This window comes from Ambystoma mexicanum, chromosome 7q, assembly GCF_040938575.1.
Source record: "Ambystoma mexicanum isolate Mex_15411 chromosome 7q, UKY_AmexF1_1, whole genome shotgun sequence".
In the NCBI taxonomy this organism is placed as follows: domain Eukaryota; kingdom Metazoa; phylum Chordata; class Amphibia; order Caudata; family Ambystomatidae; genus Ambystoma; species Ambystoma mexicanum.
In genome coordinates, this window is record NC_090941.1 from 20,481,293 (window position 1) to 20,504,749 (window position 23,457).

Sequence of the window (23,457 nt, forward strand, 5' to 3'; positions counted from 1 at the left end):
CTCTACCTTTTCTCACCTTACCTCAGCGGCTCACTGTCTCCAGAGCCCTAGTTCCCTCTAGGCTGGACTACTGCAACAGCCTCTTCCTTGACCGCCCTGCGCCCTCTGCAACTCACCCAGAACAGAACCGCAAGACTTATCCTTGGCCTCAAGCCCAGGGACTGTATCTCTCTGGCGATGAAATACCTTCACTGGCTCCCCGTGGCTGCAAGGATCAAATTCAAGACCCTCTGCATTGTCCACAAGGCTTTCTGGGGCTTGGAACCTACTTAACTTCAACATTGCCTTCCTAAATACTGTCCCTCTCAAGCCCTCTGCTCTTCTACCTTCAACCTTCTGCAAGTAGGCTGGTTCTCCAAGCATAGATTTGGAGGGAGATCCCTTTCCTCAGCAGGTGCCTCCCTCTGGAACAGCCTCCCTGCCACCCTCCATCTTGAGCCTGAAATGCTCATGTTCCGGAAACTCCTTAAGACCTTCCTCTTCCATCTCTTCCACCCTACCCTGCTAACCTAGCTCTCTGCTCTTCCTTTTCCTTCCACACAGCTTATTGACTGGCCGCCTGGTGTACCTCAGTCTTACAGGTCCCAGGCACCCCTGCCAGTCCTTCTGCACTTTCGCAAGGCCCTACACCCTACTGCACTAGGAAATAAAACCTTGAAAGCTTCTCTCTCTCCACACTTCACCAGTCTCTACTGACTGGGCGCACTTGGTCTCCTGCCCCTCCCTATCCATCCCGCACTTGCACGATCTGTTGCAGCCCTGCCTGAAGATCGTTCGGTCTGTTCTACCTTGTCTTCACCCCTTAATGTGCACTTGGAAAAAAATGCAGAATCGCAGGCAGGCCTATTTGCTGTATCTAAACTATTAAATGTATAATATTGACTTAATCTGCCTGTTGCAGACCGTTATCGTCTCAGAAATTCAAAGGCTCTGAGCGACTGTTGTTTTTCCCTGTATTCCTTCCCTCCTTGAACGCTTGGAAACACTTGCCTGTGTATAGGCGCTATATAAATAAACATTACCACACCATTACCAGGGAGGATATTTCACAAATGAGAAAGTATGTAATGGCTTGCTGTTATAACAATTTGTCTGTTCTGCAAATTTGAAATCCTTTGGCATGGGACGAAATATAAAACCCTCTAAAATCCGGGAGAATTATAAAGTTAAAAGCTCCCCTAACTCCCAAAGAGAAAGTGAAAGGAAGTCTTAATAATAACGGTTTGAACTACCAGAAACTTTTGTGCTCTTTAGAATTAAGTATGATGGCTGATCCTTATGTTAATTCTTTAAAGGAAAGTATAGGGAATAGAAACAAGTTTAAGAATGAACAAGAAGCAAGAAAAACTAATTTTGTCTTTTGGGACTTCAAGTCCCAAATTCCCTAAGTACTGGCACGAAGAAGAGGGCTGAAGAGGAACAATGCTGCAGGAGTGGTCAACTAATTAAAGCAAATGACCCACACCTGAGGGAGACTGGGAGGCTTAAAAAGCCCCCTCAGGTGCAGACATTAGGAAGAGAGCAGAGTGAGCAGGAAGAGCCGTGCAGACCGTGTATGTGGCAGAGGTCAGGACTGGAGGAGAGAAAAGACGCCGGGACCACTGTGAAGCCAAAGACAATGACTGGTACGGAGAGGGACTATGCCTCCAGTTGTACCAATTACATAGGTTGCATGTTAAAGACGGTTGTGCAGAGGCTGCACAGCGGGAAGCGAGAGCGAGGGAAACGTTCCCTCTCGAGAGGATGTCTCTGGTGGCTGGCGTGCATCAGAGAGCACCGGGAGCAAAGGAAGCTCCAGGAACGAGTTGCGTGGGTGAAGGCGGACCAGGGGAAGTTGTTTGCCGGCTCGCAGGAGACTCTTCAGCAGCAGACTTGCGAACGCAGAGAGGATCAGGCACATGCGACTTACCCGGTGACTCTCAAATGGAAAGTTCGCCAAAGTGCTCCAAGACTGCTCACGTGTTCTGGGCAGACGTTTTCACTCGTGTATGAGTGTAAGAGGTGTTAGCAGTAATTTTCAATACCGAACTATCAGAAAGCAGCGACATTTTTATTTGTTAAAACCAAATGACTGTACATTTAAGCATGTGAGTTTATGGAGAGTTCAACAACCCGATGGGGCAACATTGTTAAAAGCTAATGCATACAACAATTACCCAAGCCAAGAGAAACCACAAACTAAGCCATTAAAGTCCAACAGATATTGTGAAAGGGGAGTAATGGAATGCTCAAGGGTCATACTTTAACAACTGATACAAATACACATTGCCAAAGCCAAGAAAGTAGCAGAATAAGACTCTATCGTTATCAGTATTTGGTTAATTGTGCATTGGGGAAATGAAAGTGGCAAAAAGGCTTCCCTTCTGAAAAAGGTTATTCAGAGGGCGAGGAGCATAATTTACAGAAGTGTAAAAAGGTTATTCAGAGGGAGAGGAGCATAATTTGCAGAAGAATATTAAAGAGCACTAATGTGAATCTTGATTTCCCTGAAGTGTTGCTAAAGAGTTTAATGCTGCAAATGAACCAACATTGTGAAGCTTTTGTAAAGCTATTTAGGTTGGAGGTTACCACTGAAGCACATTCTGTTTTGTGAAACGCTGTTAGGGCAGAGGAGTATACCGGGATGGCAAGTAATAGGCCTGGCATGTGAGTAAACCAGGTAGTAGTTGATGAAGTGCTATAAAGTGGTCCTAACTAAGACAATGTATGTTGTTTGTGGTGCTGAAGGAAGAACTGTATGAACCTGCTGTAGATGAGTTGCACTTCTTCAGAAGTATTCAGTTGTCTCAAATCATCCTGACAAAGACCATTATTGTTGCTTATGTGAAGGAGATAATTCTTTGACTCATTCTTGCTCACAGAAGAGAAAGAACATTCTGTTTGGTCTGTCATTGAAGTCATATTCAAGCTGTTGGATGTTTTTTGACAATCAAAGTTTGCAACATTAATAATTCAAATGACAATTCCATAAATCACAAAATGCAAATATTTATTGTGCAAGTGGCCCAACGCGTTTCGAGTGAGACTCTTCATCAGGGGCAAATGTGTTCAATTAATTCTACAAAAAAAGGGTTGAGAAATAAACTTCGATACATTTCATGTTATTAGTACAATTCAAAACATTCTAAGTACATTTGCAATTTTATATCTCCTATTTCTTGAGTTTAACAAAAATTGCCAAGACTTCGTAATAATTTGACGTTTTTTTCCACTGCTCCAAGTCCCATGAGTCTGATCTTCCCAGATCCAGTCAGATTGTTGGGTAATAAATATTTTCATTTTGTGAGTTAGGGAATTGTCATTTGAATGATTCATGTTGTGAACTTTCTGATTGTCAAACAATATCTAACAGCTTGAATTTGAATAAAAAGATAATTACAGGCCAAAGTTTGTTACCCTATTTGTAGGATAGCTTACTTGGGATTGTATACACAAAGAATTTGGCTAATTAAGGCATCCTGTGCAGGGGATGGGAGTTTCCTAACGGGGAACTCTTTTTTTTTTTTTTTTTTTGTTCTTATTACTTCACATCCTAGATGTCAAGGTTGTTGTCGTCTCCCCTGCACCTTGAATGTTCTAAAATCTAAATGACATAACTAGATATACCTTTCTAATACCTTTCTAATATTAGTTACATCCAACTAGGAGTGCTTGGTGTCAGCATTGGTTTATATCATTGAAATGTCAGAACCTTCTGTTATCAAGTTGAAGTTGCAAAGAACTGTGCTGGAACTTTATTACAAACCAGATTTCCTTATTTATTTTTGAACTGTGGAGAAGAATCCTGCTTGAATCTGGGGAAGGGGAATTCACCCAGATCAGAAGGGATTATGGTCATATTAATTTGGCTGTTTTCAACTGCCATGCATTTTTTTCTTGATTTCTTGAATGTATAAGTGTGAGGAAAAGACATCCTTTGTTAGGGTGTTCTCTTTAGTTTATTTTAGGCAGGGAAATCCTTGTCAGGGTAGGGATAGTGAGGCGTTTAACCAACCTTTTTATATAATAAAATGGCAAATTTGGAAAACCCTTTACAAAGTTGTCTGCCTCACATTTCTGACCCCTCACAATCTCCTGTAGGAGGAGCATATCTGATCTTTCAAGGCTTGGCCTCCTGGAGGACAATATGAGGCTTTCTTTTAAAAAGGAAGGCAGTAGCTGTGAGCCACTGTTTGCAGTGCCCAAGCATCAGCGTTTATGCAATGCCAATTCTCCAAATGCTGAGTCAGCCTGCTCCACACCACAGTCCTGTGAACCAAGGACTCAAAAGGGTTTTGAGGTTGTTGCTGCTGCAGAGGGCAAATAAGCAGCGACTGACAGAGGAGATTTTCCTCCCCGTCCTTGTGAACCACAGGGAGCCCTTCTCTGACCCCTTTGTGCAAAATGTCTTCTTCCTCTTGCAATTGAGGAGCATAAACGCAAAGGCCAATCTCTCCAACTGTGGGAAGAGGATGAGGAGGATTGGCTAGACCTAGATCTCAAGTGTTTAGAGTGCTTCTTCAGAGGGGAAACTTCCTTGGATTTGTCAGACAACCTTCTTTTGGAAGGGGTAATTGAAGGGGATTTAGAAAGGGCCCTAACTACGGCAAGCTTTCCCTTCCTTTCCCTCAAGGCCTTCACAGTCATCGACTGACAGGAATGGTAGTCTTCGACTTTGTTCCACACCCAAGCACCAAAGGCAGATCTGATGTGGGTCCATAATGGACATTGTAGCGCTACAATGGGAGCACTGCTTAAAAGCGGTCTTCAGTGTAGACATCATAAAAAACATTGAAACACAATATGTAGTGAGAAAATCACTGAAATAATCTCTGAGACGATGAACCGTCCAAAGCGAGCTGAGCATGTGGAAAAACGGAACTGAGGCAGCTGGTGCCGTGAGTTACTTTATACCAGCGTCAACGTCACAGCAGAGAATGGGACGGAGGCCGCCGAAGGTCACGACTCGGCGACACACGGTACCTGATACTATAAAAAAAAGTTTTCATCGCTGCAAGCAGACATACAAATATATCAAAGATGAGGAAAATGTGGCAGAACACAATCCATTCAAAGGGACAAATACTCTGGATTAGTCACACCACCTTGTACACTTGCTGCCAAAATGTGTGGTGTGAAAGGTAAATAAAAGTGCTAAAACATACATATCCATGTATGTCAACTTTGAATGTCAAGATGTGGATTATGGTATGGGTTTTCAGAATATTGGCCTTTTTTAAATTCCAGTTCTTTTAGTATTAGGAATAGCTCTTTGGTGTTGGATTTGGCTTGTTCGATACGCTTGTTATATGTATCTTTTTTGGCCTGAAGTATTGCGTCTTTATAGTTAAAGGTGGCTAGTACTAGATTAGCTTTGTTCGAATCATTAAGATTGCTTTTCCATCGTTCCTCTAGGTTACGTTTCTCTTTGCGTAAGGCTCTCAGTTGAGGTGTGAACCATGAGTTGAGGTGGGCCCGAGGTTTAGGTTTCCTTAATTTAATAGGGGCAATTAGATCTAGTGCTTTTAGGAGAGTCTGGTTATCCAGATCTACCAAAGCAGTAGGATCTGTGCAGGTGGTGGCGTGTTCATTGAGAATAGGGAGGATAAGTGGTAGCAGTTTTTCGCATGTTATGTCTCTCTTGTTACTGGTCCAGATGGCAGGTGCTATGTCGGGTTCTGTCTGGGTAGTTTTGACAGAGATACTAAATGTGACTAGATGGTGGTCTGTCCAGATACCTGGTTGGTTTGAGTCCACGTTCAGTTCGCAATTTAAGCCAGAAATCCAGTCAAGGATTCTGCCCTTGGAATGTGTAGGCTCATTAATGTGTTGTGAAAAGCCTAAACTGGTGAGTAAGTTGTTAATGTCGTGTGCTGCGGATGAGTTCATTCATAACACTGAATTAATACATCAAAGAATGGAAATTGGACACAGAGGATGGTACATGCAATGCAAAAAACAGAATTAAAACAGTCAGACAAATATTTGATAAAATACTAATGTAGGTACATAATACAAGGGAATAAAAGCATACAATCATGTTGTTCATAAGGTGCTAATGCACATGTACTAATGCAATCAAAGTATGAATGCAGACGCCTAGGCATAAAGTGCTAATGCAAATATACCAATGCAGCATTAATGCAAATACAAACACATATATTGTTGTTAATAAAGTGCGAGTGCATTCGTAAACAAACATCTCCCAATCTACATTACATAAACCTTGAGAATAAAGTGCAAATGCATTCGTAAACAATAATCTATAGACTTAAATGCATGTACAATAGTATATCCATAAGTCCTTATAATGTCCAATATCAATTGCTATAAAACCGACACTGTGGGTAAGAAAAGCCCATATGTTAAGATGGTGGAGAGTAAATGATGGAAATTAAGGAACAAGACAAGACAAATAATACTTTATCCTGCAATGGTCAGAAAATGGCGTTCCCCAAATGTTAAAAGAAAAAGACAGCCATAGATCCAACAAATGGGATCTATTGTAAAGGAAAAGACGGAAGTTTAGAGGCATTCCCAGGCCTAGGATGTGTGCCATAAACACCCGTGGAGAAAACACTGATGTTACAGAAAAAATGTATTTAAGTACCGGGAGTAAAGATCGGAGAGGAGGCAACGATGTCATATACCCATAAACATATGCAACTCCTCATCCACATTGCGGCCATTGGGATGTTTTGTGTCAAAGTCTAGAATACATTTTGTTTCCAATTGTCTCAACCTAAAGGTTCGATCTCCACCTCTTCGGTGGATCGGGACATGAGCCACTGCAAAGAATGTTAGTAAATTAAAATCATTTTCATGTTCTTGCTTGAAAGGTTTGGCCATCGGGTATGTGGGGTCAGAGTTTTTAATGGCTCTGAGATGCTGAAGGATTCTAAGTTTCAATTTACATGTAGTACTCCCAACGTACCACTTCATGCAAGGACATGAAAGAACATACACAACAAATGCAGTGTCACAGTTAATAGAATGTTTGATCTCAAATTTAAGGCCCGTGATCGGATGCATGAATGATTTCCGTGCCATGGCATGAGAACAGGCCTTACACTTTAGACACTTAGTAAAGCCTATCGGTGAGCCTGATAGCCAATTGGTCACAGAAGAACTCTTCTCTACAGGAGGCAGATAGCTAGAAACCAATCTATCCCTTAGTGATGTACTTGCTTGTAGGTCAATATAGGACGTTTAGGCAGGACAAGGGCCAAGATCTTTATCAAGCGTAACGATAGGCCAATGGCTCGTAATAATTTTCCGAACATCATGTGAGGCATTATCAAATGTAACAATTGGCCGAAGGTCATCATGGCTGATATTTTTCTTACTCCTCATCCCAAATAGGAGTGCTTCCCTTGAGAGTCTGCGCGCCTTTACAAAAGCCATTTCAATGGTTCTTTTATCATAGCTTTGTTGCAAGAAATCGGCAGCAGCTGCAGCGCAACACCGATCATACTGGGAAATATCAGTGCAATTACCGCAAAAGCAAATCAATTTGCCATACGGAATGCTTTTCTTGCAAGAGTGCAGATGGCAACTAGTAGCATGCAAAGGGAGGCCTGTGTTCGAGGTTTTTTTTTATACAATGACGTATGAATACCCAAAGTATCAAGCATCATAACAACATCCAAATATACAATTTCTGTATAGCTGTGACATTCGGTGAATCTCAAGCTTGCAGTATTGGTATTGATGCTTTCAACAAAAGACAACCAGTCAGTTTCAGTACCCTTCCAAATTATAAAAACGTCATTGATATACAGCCATCAAGAAATAATCTGTGTAGGAAAACTCAACAGAAGTAAATCAGATAGAAAAGTTACCCCCCACCACCCCATGGTCAGATTTGCATAAGATGGGGCAAAGGTACTGCTCATAGCAGTACCCCTTACTTGACGATACAAAGAGCCTTCAAATAAAAAAAACATTATTAGTCAAACAAAACAATAACATGTCCAAGATCATAGCACTATGTCCCAAACGATTCAGTGATCGAGTGTCCAAAAAGAATTTAGAAGCTGCCAAGTCAACCTTGTGATCAATCGAAGTATATAAGGAGATCACATCAAGTGTTGCCAAAATAAATCCTTCCTCCCAAGGTATATCAGTGATATGTCTTAAGAAATCTTTGGTATCCCGCAGGTACGATGGCAAAACTGAAACAAGTGGAAATAAACTTTCAGCAATAAATTGTGCCAGATGTTCAAGAGCCACACAGAGTAACTATGGGCCTACCTGGGGGATGGGTGAGAGATGTATGCGTCTTAGGCAAAAAGTAAATAGTGGGTATAGTGCGACTAGAAGGGATAAGAAATGTAGCCAGATCGTCCTCGATTAAACCTTTTTCAGCCCACTTAGTACACAAAGAGGTGAGTTCAGATAATATTTGGCCAAACAGGTTTTTGGACAACTTAGAATAACAACAACGTCACGAAGTTGACGGTTAGCTTCTGCAACATAGCTCACCCTATCTTGAATGACAATGTTGGAGCCTTTATCGGCCGGTTTGATGACAATACTGGATAGATTTTTTAATTTGCTCGTAGCAGAGAGTTGCGAGATGGTAAAATTCTGTTTGATGTCAAAAGATTTCTTGCGCAGTTTGCGTAGATCACTCACACAGAGGTCATGGAAGGCCTCAACACAGCCCCCACAGAGAACTGAAGATTAAATCTGGATTTGTTTTTACGTTTTGTGCGAACATCCCAATTTGGATAAATGTCAAAGTCACAGGGATCAAAGGTGGCTGGATCTAAGAACTCATCGTGGCATGCCAGATCAACCAGCAAAGGGATGTCGGAGATGCAAAGGTCTGTGCGGCCAGTTCGTAATATAGGAGGTTTTGCCACTGGTGGATTGATGGAAAAAAAACTTTTTACATCTAATCTTGCATAGGAATTTGTCAAAATCCAAACGCGACTGGACATCATCGAAAGTCATGGTCGGGCAGAAGTTAAGGCTTAATGAGTAGCAATGATTTTGGCCCTGTAAGCACATGGGAAAGACCTATTGATGTCTTGATGAGTCTTCATGGCTTCTGTAGTTAGTGTTTTACTCCAGAGCGCATTGATCTGCTCTGTTGGTATGCATCAGAGCCATTTCCCACGACGACCTCAACTGTTTTTTTTCTTCTCTGAGATTTCTGCCCGCTTCCTCTTCCTCTGCCCTTGCCACGATCTCTGCCCCTCTTTTGGTTCTTTCCATCCTGGCACAAAAGTCTAATTTCTTCTAAAAATGTGAGCTTCACTGGTGGTTCATCAGTTTGAGGTAGAGACATCTGATTCCGAAGAAATAGCATCTGCATCACCCAATTGAGTTGGCAATTGTTGTGCAGCAGGAATTTTACGTAAAAAGTCAAACCGCCTTGCATAAGTAAAGATCCGTCCCGACTCATAATCTACCTTATCTCTGATAAACTTCCTATGCTTGCGCTGTTTAATTTCTTCCTCATACGTGAGTTACACCTTCTTCAATGTTGATCCGTAGTTTCTTTCCCTCCTCTGTGCTTGGGACATTGGTTAATTCACATTCTATCTTCTCAAGTTGTTGAAGCGCAATGGCACGATCTAATTTATCATATTTGACCAAAATCTTCAAAAATTGCGCAGAACAGTCCATTCTTTCAACATACGCTGGTCTTGATCCTCAAATGAGGGTGTCGTCATGATGCGTAAGCCACGGGGCACACAACCAATGTCAAGGTAGTTCTGTAACAAGTGTTCCTCCCACCATTTGGAAAGTTCCTTCTTGCAGAACTTTTCTCAAAGTAAAGTCAACTCAGTGCTGGTGTTTACAACACTTTTTTTGGCCCCCACCACTAGGCGGAGCCAATGGCACATCCTGTTGTTCATTGAACAGATCCCTGGCCTGGAGTAGCCGGGCTGCCACCCAGGCGTCCTGCATGTCTGCGTGTGATATTGCCAAAGATTGATAATTTCAAAGGGAGCTGGGAGTGACCTCATACAACATACCAGTCCGCTACACAATGAATGCAGACCGGCATGTGGGGAAAAAGAGAAACTGGTGCATAGAGAGTGGGCAACATGGTACCAATAAGTGAGCCTTAGAAAGACAAACAAAGCTAGGCATGCACCTAGCGGATACCCATGATCTGTGTGTCCTCCGGCGCACGTCACAAAGGCTGACACGGAAGGACAGCCAGCTCCAACTCTCTAGTGTGTGCCTCACTCGAGCTCTAATATGCAGATAATCTTCCACCAGCGGCAGCGATTCGACTCGCACAAACGACCATGAGAAGAAGTGCGCCAAACTCAGAAAAGCTCACGGTGCTGGTTTATGACATGGAAAGCTCCATGTAAACATAGCCACAAAAACAGAGCAAAAGAAATGCACTCTCCCTGAGGCATTCAATATCTCCCATGCTCAACCAAAAAAAATCAGAAACTCGTGTCCAAAATTGGAAACAAGTTTATTTTATTAACTTAAAAAATATCAGCATACACAAACGCACACAGTGGCAGGACGCCATGGGGAATCCAAGAACACAATGCGTTTCACGCTTCCCTGAGCGCTTGATCACGTAAGGAGAACAAAGCTTGCAGTCCCAAATAAGTATGCAGAGATAGTCCCTTTACTGTTTCCACAGTAATTCCATGTGTGATGACCATGGCAGCCATGTGGAGTGGATCATGATCCCGTTCTGTCAATGGATACCAGACAGATAACACCCTAAATAATGGGTAAAAGAAAGATGGTGTGTGCCAAATATATATATATTTTTTAAACACATTTTTATTATTTTGTAACAACACACCACACATTACAAAACTTGGGACATCCGCATATAGTTCAACATCATAGTGTTACACGCTGTGTTCTTAAGTCCCGCTCCCCCCCACCCCTCCAACTTGAGCCAATTTGTTCCTGTCATCAGCCTGTGATTCTTCAGGCGGGTTTGTCGTCTCGTTATCTGTCTCACCATCACTGTGCTCGGACTGAGGTGGGCCTTTTAAGGGTGCCATAGCTGCCTCCATTCAATTAGGGGTCCTACCTCCTCCTCCCCTCCTCTACATACCATTTCAAACCAGACTGTAGTTTCTGCCTCTGCCCATTTCAGGAGGTCAGCCCACCACAGCTCTATCTTGGGTCTCTGGGCCACTTTCCAGCCCATTGCTATCCATCGTTTGGCCAGGATATATGCTAGATCTTTCATTTTGCTTATATGCCTTGAGCTACGTGGCCTAGAGAAACCCCCCAACATGCATGCCCAGGCCGACTCCACCTCCATAGTGATGTCGCATCCCGCTAGACATATCTTTAGTTCTGACCAAAACCTTCCCACATCCGGGCAGGCCCAGAACATGTGTAGCAGCCCGGCCTTCACCTCCCCACACCTAGGGCATTTCTGAGCCACCTGACCACCAAACCTGGCGATCTTACTGGGGGTGAGGTATGCTCTATGCGTGATATACAGTTGGATTTGTTGGAGCCTTGTTCCGGGACACTTTTTGATATCTCTGGGCCCTTTCCCAGAGCCCATCTGACATGGGTTCCCCCACCTCTTCCTCCCACGTTTGTCTCAGTTGAGTCAATTCCTTCCCCACCTTGGTCCCCAGCAGCTCATATATACGAGAAACCTCAAGCCCGCCCCCCGAGACATCATATATCATCTCTATAGTGGCGTCCGGTTGCGCTGTGAGCACCGCCGGTGGCCATCTTGCACGCACCCTTCTCAACATTCTAATGTAGGTCAAATACTGTCCCTCATGCAGCCCCGTATCTTCTGACAGTTTCAGAAACTCCACCGCCTCCCCCTCATGCCATATGTCTCCCAAGGTGGCCAAGCCAACTGGTTCCCAGTACTTATGGACCCCCTGCATCAGCTGGGGGTCTTCTGTGCATAGTGCCACCAGCGGCACCTGCGTGGAGAACGGAACCGGGTGTCCCGATATCTGCCACGCTCTATGCCATAGCTCCCAGCCAAGTACTAGAAGCCCCGCCATCTCCCGGACCCTTGGTTTAGGCAGCCACACCACCGCTTTGAGGAAGAAGGGGGCCGGTACCCCACACAGCAGTCTAGATTCTGCCGTCTCGTCATCAGACAGCCACCTAGCTACATACTGCAGCTGCCCAGCCAGGTAATACAGTTCAAGGTTCGGCAACTTTATCCCCCCCTGTCATACGAGTTTTGCAATTTCCAGAGGGCCACCCTGTTCCTGGAGTTGTTCGAAATTAAGCCCCGGCACAAGCCGTGGAGACTAGCAATAAAGCACCTTGGGATTATGTGCGGGATGTTAACAAAAAAGTGCAGCAATCGAGGCAAGACTACCATTTTGAGCAGAGCGGCCCTCGCCATGGGTAGCCTGGACCAAAATCCCATGCTATTTTTGATTCCTGACACTGCCTTTACCGTGTTATGTGCATGTTCTTCTCCTGCTGTATGATATATATCTATTCCGAGATATCGGAACGACTTAGTGCACCAGGGTATCGGCAATATTGGCAAGCTCTCGGGCCGGACATGCCTGTACCTCCCTAGGGGGAACACACTGGACTTTCTGGGGTTCACTGCTATGCCGGAGAGGGTAGCAAATTGCTCCATGACATCCAGTATATACTGCATGTTCTCCTCCGGGAAGCGCAGATACAACAATATATCATCAGCATATAAGGAAACAAGGTGCACGCCCCCCACGGTACGGATGCCTATCTCTCCGTATTGTTGTCTCAGGCAGATGGCCAGTGGCTCCAACGCCAGTATGTATAACATGGGTGACCACGGGCAACCCTGTCTGGTCCCTCTACTTCGCTGCCATTTATCCGTGATGATAGCCCCCGTTTTAACCCTAGCAACCGGAGAGCTGTATAACATTTTCACCCACCTGCGGTACCCCGGACCCATTCCATAGCCCTCTAAGGCCGCATTCAGCCAGGGCCATCTAACTGAGTCAAAGGCCTTGACCGCGTCTAATGAGACTCTAGCTATTTCCCCTGGGTCTTCTTTTGTTTGGTCAATGATCTGGTGCAACCTCCTGAGGTTATCAGTTATGTTCCTGCCCGGGACATAGCCTGTTTGGTCTGTGTGTATCAATTTACCAATAACGGCCTTTAGCTTGTTTGCTAGCACTGCAGTAAGGATTTTACTGTCCTGGTTAAGCATTGAAAGGGTCTGTACGACCCACAGTTCGTGCTGGGCTTGCCCGGCTTCAGAAGAGGGATGATCACCGCCTCCCGCAGGGACTCTGGCAGTCTGCCTTGCTCGTACGCCTCATTCCGCATGGCCAGCAGCGAGGGGAGAAGCTCCTGTTTGTAAGCTTTATAGAATTCGCTCGGCAGCCCGTCCGATCTGGGGGCTTTGCAGCTGGGCAGGTGCTGGACTACCAGCTCGAGTTCCTCTATTGTAATAGGGGCGTCTAGGTCTGCACGTTCTGCGGCATCTGGGGTGGGGAGGTCTGCGTCCTCCAAAGTCTCCTTGATTGCATGGTCTCTCGGACCCCCTGGTTCCTCATAGAGGTGTTTGTAGTATTTCAACAACTCTGCATTCACCTCCTCCTGGGTATTCCGGGTCTGCCCTTCATCCCCTTCTATTTCTCTGATCACCGATCGCGGCTTTTCACTCTTGTATAGCCACGCCAGCAGCCTGCCCAGCTTATCACCTCTCGCATGCTGTCTGTCAAATATTTCTTGTAGCTTATATTACATAGCCTGTCCCAACATTCCCCGCTAGCTTGTTGTAGCTGCCTTGTCTTATCTCTGTCCTCGTTAGAGGTGCCCCCTCTGCGTGCCATCTCCTCCAGCTCTTCGATTCCCCTCAACTCCTGCTCTAAGCCCCCCTGGAGTCCTTTGGATTTCGATATGGTGACCCCTCGCATAACCACCTTAAACGCCTCCGACACTGTCCCCATGGAGCTAACGCTACCAGTATTAATCTCAAAATATTCGGTGATCGCCTCCCTTAAGTCCTCCTGGAATCCCGGATCCTGCAGGGCCTCGGCCCTGAGTCTCCAGGTGGGGATCCGCGCCCTTGGGGGCTGGTGTCGCCACTCCAGGACCAGAGGGGAGTGGTCTGAGAGCACCCTGGCCTTGTATTCCGCACCTTCAATCTCTTCTGCCAGCCCGTTGGACGTGAACCTGTAGTCCAACCTCGTGTGAAGGTCATGCGGTGCCGTACAGTGCGAGGATGTAGCAGCCTCCAGACATCGGTCAAGTCAAAGTCTCTCAGGAGGGCCCTTAGCGCCTGTGCTGCTGGGGTGGGTTTATCTATTTTGCCATCCGATCTGTCCACACTAGGGTTAAGTACTCCGCCCCATAGGATCCCGCCCCCAGCAGGGGGCTAATTTTGCTGTACAGCGTCCTATAATAGGCCGCTGTGTCCTGGTTGGGGGCGTACAGATTCACAATATGTGGCTCCCCCCATGCACCCCTTCCATTTCTTCTTGACCACCTCCAGTTTCTCCCTAGTGAGGTGGGTCTCCTGTAACAACGCTATATCAATCCTCATCCTTTTCAGATACATCATCACCCTGTTTCGTTTCAGATAGCTGTTTAGGCCCCTGACGTTCCAGGTGACCATTCTAAGGCACCCTGGCGACATAATTGCCATAATTGCAGTGTCCCACCTTCCTCCTCCACCTATTATCCTGCCTACGGAGATTCACATTTTGGCACGTTACCCTCCCCCCCCCCAACACCTCCCAACCCACTGCCCAACTCCCAAATCCCCAACTTCAAACCACTACACATCCCCACGGCCAATCCCCTTCCCCCCAACCTCTACCCCCAGCTCCATCCCTGGATCTCAGGCCCCCCGCGTTTGGCTCTGCCCTAGAATCCCAGGCACAGAGCCCAGCAGGGTGTCACCGGCCTACCAGTGACCTAACTAAGCTACTCTGTGGGGGTTCTGAGGTCAGGCTCCGTGTAGCTCCCTTATTTATGTCAAAAGTTTCTCAGTGCCCCCGGATCATATTTATAACTGTTACTCCCGGCTTGTACACCCGCCAGTTATATACCATGCTATATTCAAGTCCCAAAGTCTCTTGCTACAGCGACCAGGAAACTCCAAACCCATGCTACTTATCTTCGCCATCGTTTTCCTGGATCTCCGATTCCTGGGGGCAACTCTGCGCGTCCAGCCATCCCATGGCGTCCTCAGGAGTGTGAAAAAACAAAGTTCTGCTCTTGTGGAATACCTTCAGTTTAGCTGGGCAGAGCAGCATGTACTTGTGGCCGCCTTCCCGCAATCTCCTTTTCACCGACCCAAAGTTCATACGGCTACGCTGTACCTGCAAGGTATAATCCGGGTATGCCGTTATAAGCGCAGCCCCCCTCTGTATCGTGCCTCCTTTCCGAAAGTGCTCAAGGATTTTTTCCCGATATAATTTAAGATCTTAGCAATCACCGGCCTAGGGGGATTCCCGGGCGGCGGCTTCCTCATCAGGGCTCTGTGCGCCCTCTCCACGGCGAACCCTTGGGATAGGGCTCCCTCGGGTATCCTGCAGTAGCATGGATTCAATGAATTTGGTGGGGTTAGTTCCCGCAGGACCCTCTGGCAATCCGACAATGCGAATGTTGTTCCTTCTGGCGCGTCCCTCCGCCTCCTCTGCCCTGTTATCCAGATTGCCCACACGTTGCGCTAGGGCGTGGAGTTCTGATTGTTGGGTCGCGCAGACCGCCGTGCTCGGGGCCACCTCTTTTTCTAGGGCCCCCGTGCGCTTCGCTAGTGACCTTACATCTTGCCGGAGGAGGTTCACATCCTCCTGCACTGCTCCTACCTTGAGCTCAAGTGCAGCTTTCAGTTTGTCCATTGCTAAGCCCAGTTTGGTCTCCAAGGCCACCTTCAGGTCTGCGTTTGCCTCCAATACCTCTTGGTTGCCCATCGGGCCGGAGCCCTCATTGGGGGTCTTTTATTTCTTCCTGGCCCCTTCTGTGCTTAATGGCATTCTAGCAAAGTCATCCAGTGTGGGCTGCTTGACCCTTTGTCTGAGGGGTTTATTAGACATCTTGGTGCGCCGGGAGCAAGCGGGCCCACCCCACAGCGTGCTATCTTCTTTTCAGGCGTACTAAATTCCCCAAGGTGTCAGGGCCAGGCCTGACTGTATCCTGGGTATCCCGGTAGCTTAACACACTACCAGAGTGGACTGTGTCCTCCCACGTGCACCTATATTTGCAACGTTCTTTCACAAGGCCCAGGCTCCGGCCCTGACCTGTCCTCTGGTGCCAGTGCGACCCACCCAGCCCGTGCACTGCCCTCCCAAGAGTCTTTTTGGTGCCCCAAAATCCTCCACACCAGGACTGCGTTGTGGTGGCCTGTGGATCTGTTTAATTCCACTTATGTAGGGGCTCAGGCATCAGGTGGCCATGTCTCGCATATCCGTCCGGGCTGAACGCTCTGGTGCCGCACGGTACCCTGCTCGCGGCTTCACCGGCCTCGGGGCGCTCCACGTCCGCCCCGGGGTCCAGGCTCCCAGGCTTCCTCTCTTCTGGCCGTGCTCACGCTGGCGGCCACCCTATCAATAAGTCATGGACCGCTGAGGGTCTTAACCCACCTCACTGTCCGGGTTCGGGTGTGCGCCCCATTTGAGATAACAAATCCAAATAGTAGTAGTGCAGCCTATCAAGTATGGTAATGAAGACTGATTGAATGCTCTCCACCATCCTCTCCTTAAACACACAGCATCCTTCTCCCGCCAGCTTCTGAAATGATCAAGTTCTGAGATGTCTGTCATCATTTCTTTCCAGCTCCGGCTGCGTGCATATTCATGTAAGCTAGAGATAGCGGGCGCACCACAGGGCCTGTCCGGCGCCTCCCGCAGGGCGCCCTCGCCATCCGCAAGATCTGGTGGGGGACCCCTCTTTAGGTCCTTCAGCACTGTTGTGAGGCCAGTCCCAGCCTCCGTGCTCATAATCCACTGCGGAGCTTGCTGCAGCCGCGCAAGGGTTGCCACGGTGCTTTTCACTGACACAATAGGGGCCGGCTCACTCTCCTCAGTCCTACCTCTTCGGGCCCGGGCCCCACGGGGGTCGCCCCTCCTTCCGGGGATAACGATCCTGCTGCAAGGCCCTGGGCGCACACCGCCAGCCGGTCCGCCCGCCTCGCCCGCTCCAAGAGGCACTCGCACCAGCTCAGTGCAGGACCCCCGTCCTTTCCGCACCGCTGGGGACACCGGAGTCTGCCTCCTGGCCCTGCTGGCCTACCCACCGGCTGGGTCCGCTGGTAAGCCTCCAGGCTAGGCACCCCTCGTTTCCTGTTGCAGTGCCGGGCACAGGCACGCCGCTCCAGTGAGCGCTCCTAGCATGGCGCTGTGGTCATTTTTATGACCCTTTGTTCTGGTCCACCATTTTGTCCGCGTCCAGGCCGTGGGCACCCCGCTTTTCTTTTTCGGCCGGGGCTTTCTGCACCAGCACTCGATCCGACCCTTCCAGCGCTCGGAATATGCCTTGGGTATTCATGCACACCTGGCAGTGTTGCCGCTGTGCAATGTTCACTGGAAACTTCAGTTTCTGTAAAAAATCAATGTCGGATCACAGGAGCTCCTCACGGACGCGTCCTCCTACGTGGCCATTTAGCCACGCCCCGTGTGCCAAATATTTCAGGAAATGTAATAGAACACAAAGTGGGAACAAAGGCAAAGCCAAGATAAATAATACTTGGAATCCAACCAAAAATGTTTAGCCACGGATAGTCGCAATAAATAACCAGTAACAACAGGCCAAAGTTTAAATTATCACATTTGCCCACTACACTAATTATGCAGTACGGCACAGTGCCCCCAAAGTAGAACCCATAATATAGTTCATTCATAGCACTGAATTAATACATCAAAGAATGGAAATTGGACACAAAGGATGGTACATGCAACGCAAAAAACACAGAATTAAAACAGTCAGGCAGATATTTGATAAAAAACTAATGTGGAAAAATAATACAAGGGAATAAAAGCATACAATCATGTTGTTCATAAGGTGCTAATGCACATGTACTAATGCAATCAAAGTATGAATGCAGACGCATAGACACCACAACCTTTTCCCAGTGACATTATGTATGGCAACCATATATATGGGGACAGTATTACTGGACACCGCTGTCCTGCTTCGCCGCTGTCCCGAAAGAACTGCTCCTTCTTGTGCTTAGCCCTGCTCAGTGTGTCGCAGTGCTCCACCTTTTATCTGTGTGGGGAACGTCAATTGGTATCCGGTGTATGCAATTGGGGTTAATTGCCTGACTCTGCCTGACTGCTAACGGGACATGTCGGGTGTAATGTTTGAGTGTTAGTCTTTCTTCGCTCAAACCTTCCTCTTCCTCATCTCAGTGCTTGTGCATTAAAGGGGGTGGGGGGAGTTGGAAAATCAGAATATCCTAAAAATAGGATGTGGTAAAGGTGTCAAAAAGGGAGGGAGACTGTGTCTCACCATTGGCTATCTCACCCTCCCTCCTGAAGACCCCCTCACCCGAATGATCCTTCCGCACTAGTGCACCCCCAGTATCTGGATCCAAAGGCGATGGCAGGGCCCTGGCCACCTGAGCAAGCGATCCCTGGGGATTAGACTACGAGACACCCTCTGGTTTTTCACACTACCAGTCCAAGAAAGTTGGCCATATGTTGTCCTATTTTTTCAAAATGTTGTTTGGATTCAAGACACATTTTGCAGGGCTGATCGTTTGCTTAGATCCTCTAACCATTTACCAACTGATGGGAAGTATGATACTTTTCATCTACGGTGATGCACTTGATAAGCCTCCCAAAGTAGTTGAGAACAACATGGATAAGCTCTTTGGGGCAGGAGTGTGGATAAAAATTATAAAACCCTCACAAGGAGATGAAGGGTTCGGGATAGGGGCGGCACAACCTTCTTGCGTGGAGGATGCCAGCCACTGTTTGTTTTATCAATGCTGCAGGAGTGATTTTGTTGGTGTTGAAGGGCGACATTTGGAAGATTTGCAACAACATGATGCTGCATTATATAGGGCTAACACAACACTACTTCTGCTGATCACCCAGACCTGGGAAAAAGTGAGAACGTTCTCCCAGGCGGCCTATTGTCATTCTCTCCTAAAGGGCATTGCCTCTGGATGTCTGTCTTGAGAAGTCAGTCTCTATGGATTTAAAGCCTATTATGATGGAGAGTGGGTGCAAATAAGCCGAAGAGGGGAAATTGACATTTACCTGTATAGAGAAGCTTTGCAGTACTGCTCCAAAATGTCAGAGGCTGAGAAAGCGGTGGGACCTGAGTTTTACCGCAGTGGCGTTCACTAAAGAAGACCTACTAGTATCGAAGTTGCTTTAAGAAGAAGTGAGGCAGGAGTTTGCTACTATGAAGAATGAAGTGCACACACATATTCCAGAACTTGGAACAGAAGTGACTGTCCTGGGAGACGGAGTGAATACATCAGAGCTGTCATTGAGTGAGAGTGCAAGTGTGGTTCCTAAGGTGCACAAGGATATACAATCGATAACACACCTGGTAGACGAATTGGCATGGAGTGCAAGAATCTGGAGAACAAGACGAGAAGGGGAAACATTTGTAAAACATTTTTAGCGAAGTGAGGAGAATGACTTTATGTACCATGTTTCCACAAGACCTTCATGGCTCTACTTGATTAATTTGAAGGGAATGTTGAACTCTACAGGACTCAGTAGGCCCAAAGATGGTCCAAGCCAGTGACAAACCAAGAGACATAGGGCCCTGTTATAACTTTGCCGGTATTGTGGTACTAATTCCACCAGGATACCGGGAAATGGTAACACCTTTACGGCACGCAGATTACGAGTGCTAGTGAAGGTTGTAAATCCCCATTCCATGGAGTCCCGCAGGTATTATTGGCACCAGTAATATTGGTGCTAGTAATACCGGCTATTTTTGCCTGTAGGGTGGCGGAATTACCTCCAGCTTCTAGCTGGAGGTAATTCCTCCACCACACCAGCAAACTTGTACTTTGCTGGTGTGAAAACGTACAGGAATGAGGTAATACGGGCACGTTAATTCTGCACCGGCAAAGAAATGAGGCCCATAATCTTTGAACCACAATCTATTACTGTTAAAGAGTTTTCCTAAAGTCCACCTAAGGTAGGACTATAGAAGACTCGCCTTTCAGAGTACAGGGCTCCAAATCGTAAACTAGGCCTGAACTACCCAAAAGGTTTGGTAGCTATGGCTGAGCAGCCAGGCTCATTTTGGGAGGGAGAAGGGCTGTAGTACAGTACAAAGACCTTTGAGCACACAAACCGTCAAGAAGACCCTTACCAACTTGCAGTCGTATATACATTTTGTTTTTTATTATGCAATCTTGGCAACGTTAGGTTCACTTTTCAGTTCAGGTAAGTAATGGAAACTTTATACATATATACAGTAGAACCGTTGCAGTTCTAACTCAATTCAATGGTAAACCTTCTGTTAGAATACACGTTAGGGACAAAGTTTCTTCAGGTTAGCAGAAGTATTCATCAACCAACAATCACTGAATGATTATACTGGTAGGTAACATAACTTTGTACACGCTTGTAGAATAGTTGGAAGCAGTTCAAGGTAAGTAAAAGCAATTGACAATTAATACTTGCAATCACTGATTCAAGAAAGAAGGAAAGCAAAAGAAAGACAGACTGAATGAATCAATCAATCAAGACCAGCACAGAGCAGTTAAGACTTGCATTATTTTCACAGAGGCCTTATGCTTTAGAAGTTCAACCCTATCTAGTTACGAGTGCCTCAAGAGGCAGATTGGGCGGCAAAACAAGCAAGGAGCAAAAGCTGTAGAATGTTCCTGAGTTCCAGAAGAAGACTTGTAACAAGTAAGTACACTTCTTTCTTGCGGGGGGTGGGCGCTTGGGGGCGTCGGAGAAGAATCCCTGTAGGCACACAGGCTTTAGGCCTGGGCAAACTCCTAAACACACAAATCGAAGGCAACTCTAGATAAGTTCTACCAAGAGTCTCACAGTACCTTTAACGTAAAGAAGAGGATGCAGCATGATGGCACCACGATGCAGCAGCAGGAGAACCGGTCACCAGATTCTTGGTCAGGCAGACTGAGGAAGGGACACTGCAATGGATCTTGCTGCAGCAGTTGAGTGGAGAGGCCTTCAGCAACGGAACAAATGGGATCATTATCAGCACCCCCTTGAAATGAGTCACATCTTTCTTGAGAGACCATCCAGCAGTGGTGAAATGAAGCAACTTCAAATCAAAGTTTATAGCCCTCACTACTGGAGTTCTAGGGTTCCTCACTCACTATGGCTCTTCAGTGCATACTCCCTCCCAAAGACCCAAATGTTGGACCACTTTCACATCACCTGCAACATTGTGACCACTTCTATGACTGCCAAATAAGCAACTGTTTCAGCCAGGAAAGCAGTTTGGGGCACTTCAGCCCCCAAGACTCAATTACTTTTTACATGCCCAGAAGGCGAGATCTTAAGGAGGAGAGGCAACGTACTGGGGACCAGGGTGCTGTAGAGAAACCTGATTTGTGTGCTGAATTCCAATAGTGACTTCAGGTAAAACGGATTCCTTTTTTGTTTGTTGAAATAAAACTCTTGGACCGTTGAGTCAATGGTTGCTGTGACAAATATTAAACAAAATTGCACATTTCTAGCTCTCCATAGTTGAAATGAAAATGGTACAGGTTTGGGATATTGTACAACCTTTATTCGGCGAAGTGCAATTTAGTTACATCATATGTACGCAAGTGGGTTTGACATTGCTCCCAAAGAGGAGAAACCAGAATTAGTGCCCAGTCTACCATGTTTTATTAATCAAATATTCAATCTAAATTACAGAAATGAAAGGCTTTTATTTTCTTTTAAACTGGAGCTGCGAATTTTCCATTTTATGTAAATGTTTGTTTGTATTTGCCCTTCTGTCATTTATTTGGACTTAAATACCCACATTTGCAAGAGTCATCAAGGCTTTGCATTGGGGTATACAATATGCTTAGCACTGAAGGTGTTTGCTGAATACATTTGTTATGTGTATGCTAAGGTATTTGGCTTGATGATCGTTTAACAATAATGTATGCTTCCCTTAAGCGTATCAGGGTAACTGAGAATACCCGATAGGGAAGCAGTGGACCAGCGCATCACAGAACTCATGGCATTTAGGTTTACTGTTGCATACTTTGAGACTTGAGACTGAGCCCCTTGGTGGAAAGTTCTGAATCCCTTAGGATGTTGAATATTTTCAGCGCTACCAAGCCCTTGCCTGTTAAGAGCAGCAACAATGAAACAAATAAAGCAGGCCGCCTCGATGGATGCCCAAAAACTGTGGAACCTCTTACCCATCAACATCAGGCTCACTCCTATCCTCATGCAATTAAGAAAAGAATTGAAGACCCTCCTTTTCAAGGAACACCTTCTATACACTCCATAATGTACAGCCCTTCAACCCACCCAGCCCAGTACCCTTCCTGATGACCACCCTCTACTACCCTCTTTTTTTTCTTCTTTTTTTTTTAACCTGCAGGGTTAGATGTTCCCCATGAACTTTACATGTTAACCATTCCCTGCCATCTTAAATGGTAAGCCAGTACCTTTAGGACCTCTGTTATCTAATGTATTCCTGTAACCCCCTACCGCTATACAGTGCTCAGTTATTTCAAGCTTAGTGAACACACAAAACAATTAATACTAAATTAAATACTCTGTCACTTCACCATCTCGTGATCCTGCCCAGCAGCAGCAATTAAAGCCACTCAACCCAAGCCACTAGTTCTCTCTGACTTTGGGTCCTATGGAAAAGACACACTGTTTGTAGAAATTCCACCCATAAAGCGGCAGCGGCAAAGTTGGTCTAAAGTTGGCACCAACCTAAGTAGTTTCTGAATGTCGGCACTGACACAAGCCTATACATGAATGCCATTTATAAGTGTATACAATGTTTTTGGCTTCATTACCCCTAAAGCTATGCAAATAGAGGGAACGTAGAATTATTTGAACACTTACTGTGTTTATGTGTCTAAATATGTTTTTTTCATGATATGTTAAACAGATTCATTTATTTGACATTGATGTTCCCGGGAAAATTTGTTTTAAGGAGTCTGAAACTTTGAACCCAGGAAGCAGTTTCTCAATGTTTGACACACGTAAGTAAGAGAATCATTTCCTTTACATACTAAAACTTGAGTTTCAAAGAAGCAGAGAATGAAAACAAGGGGTCATCTAGAACTGTGTTCCTTAAAGATCATGTAATTTAAATGCCAGCTTATTAAAACACAACTGTATCCGTTATTAGTTTTGGCTCATGGCTGTCCCAACTAACGATACAGAAGGGTGGAACTGTTAGTATTTGATTAGTTGTACATTTCTTCACCATAGTTTATCCAGCCTCTGTTATCTCCATCAAATGTCACATTAAATTGATATGGTGCAACTGCTGACTTCCAAATAGGCCTTGTTATTGTCTCCTCGTATTATTTTGGCCGGCCACGATATCACTCATGATACAAATAGTTCTAGCTGTTTTCCGAAACCTTTTTGGTATTTACTTTTATTTGGACCGTCATGCATT

General features: G+C 46.0%; 1 protein-coding gene across 4 annotated transcripts in view; it reads left to right on the forward strand.

The window, feature by feature from the left end:
* The window catches only part of NIT2 (nitrilase family member 2), a 717,582-nt gene that overhangs the window by 343,736 nt on the left and 350,389 nt on the right, over positions 1 to 23,457 (forward strand). For all 4 annotated transcript variants that reach the window (XM_069639171.1, XM_069639173.1, XM_069639169.1 and 1 more), the window contains one exon: positions 22,939 to 23,032. In XM_069639171.1, the coding sequence (XP_069495272.1) occupies positions 22,939 to 23,032 (94 nt within the window). The remainder of the gene's footprint in view (positions 1 to 22,938; positions 23,033 to 23,457) is intronic.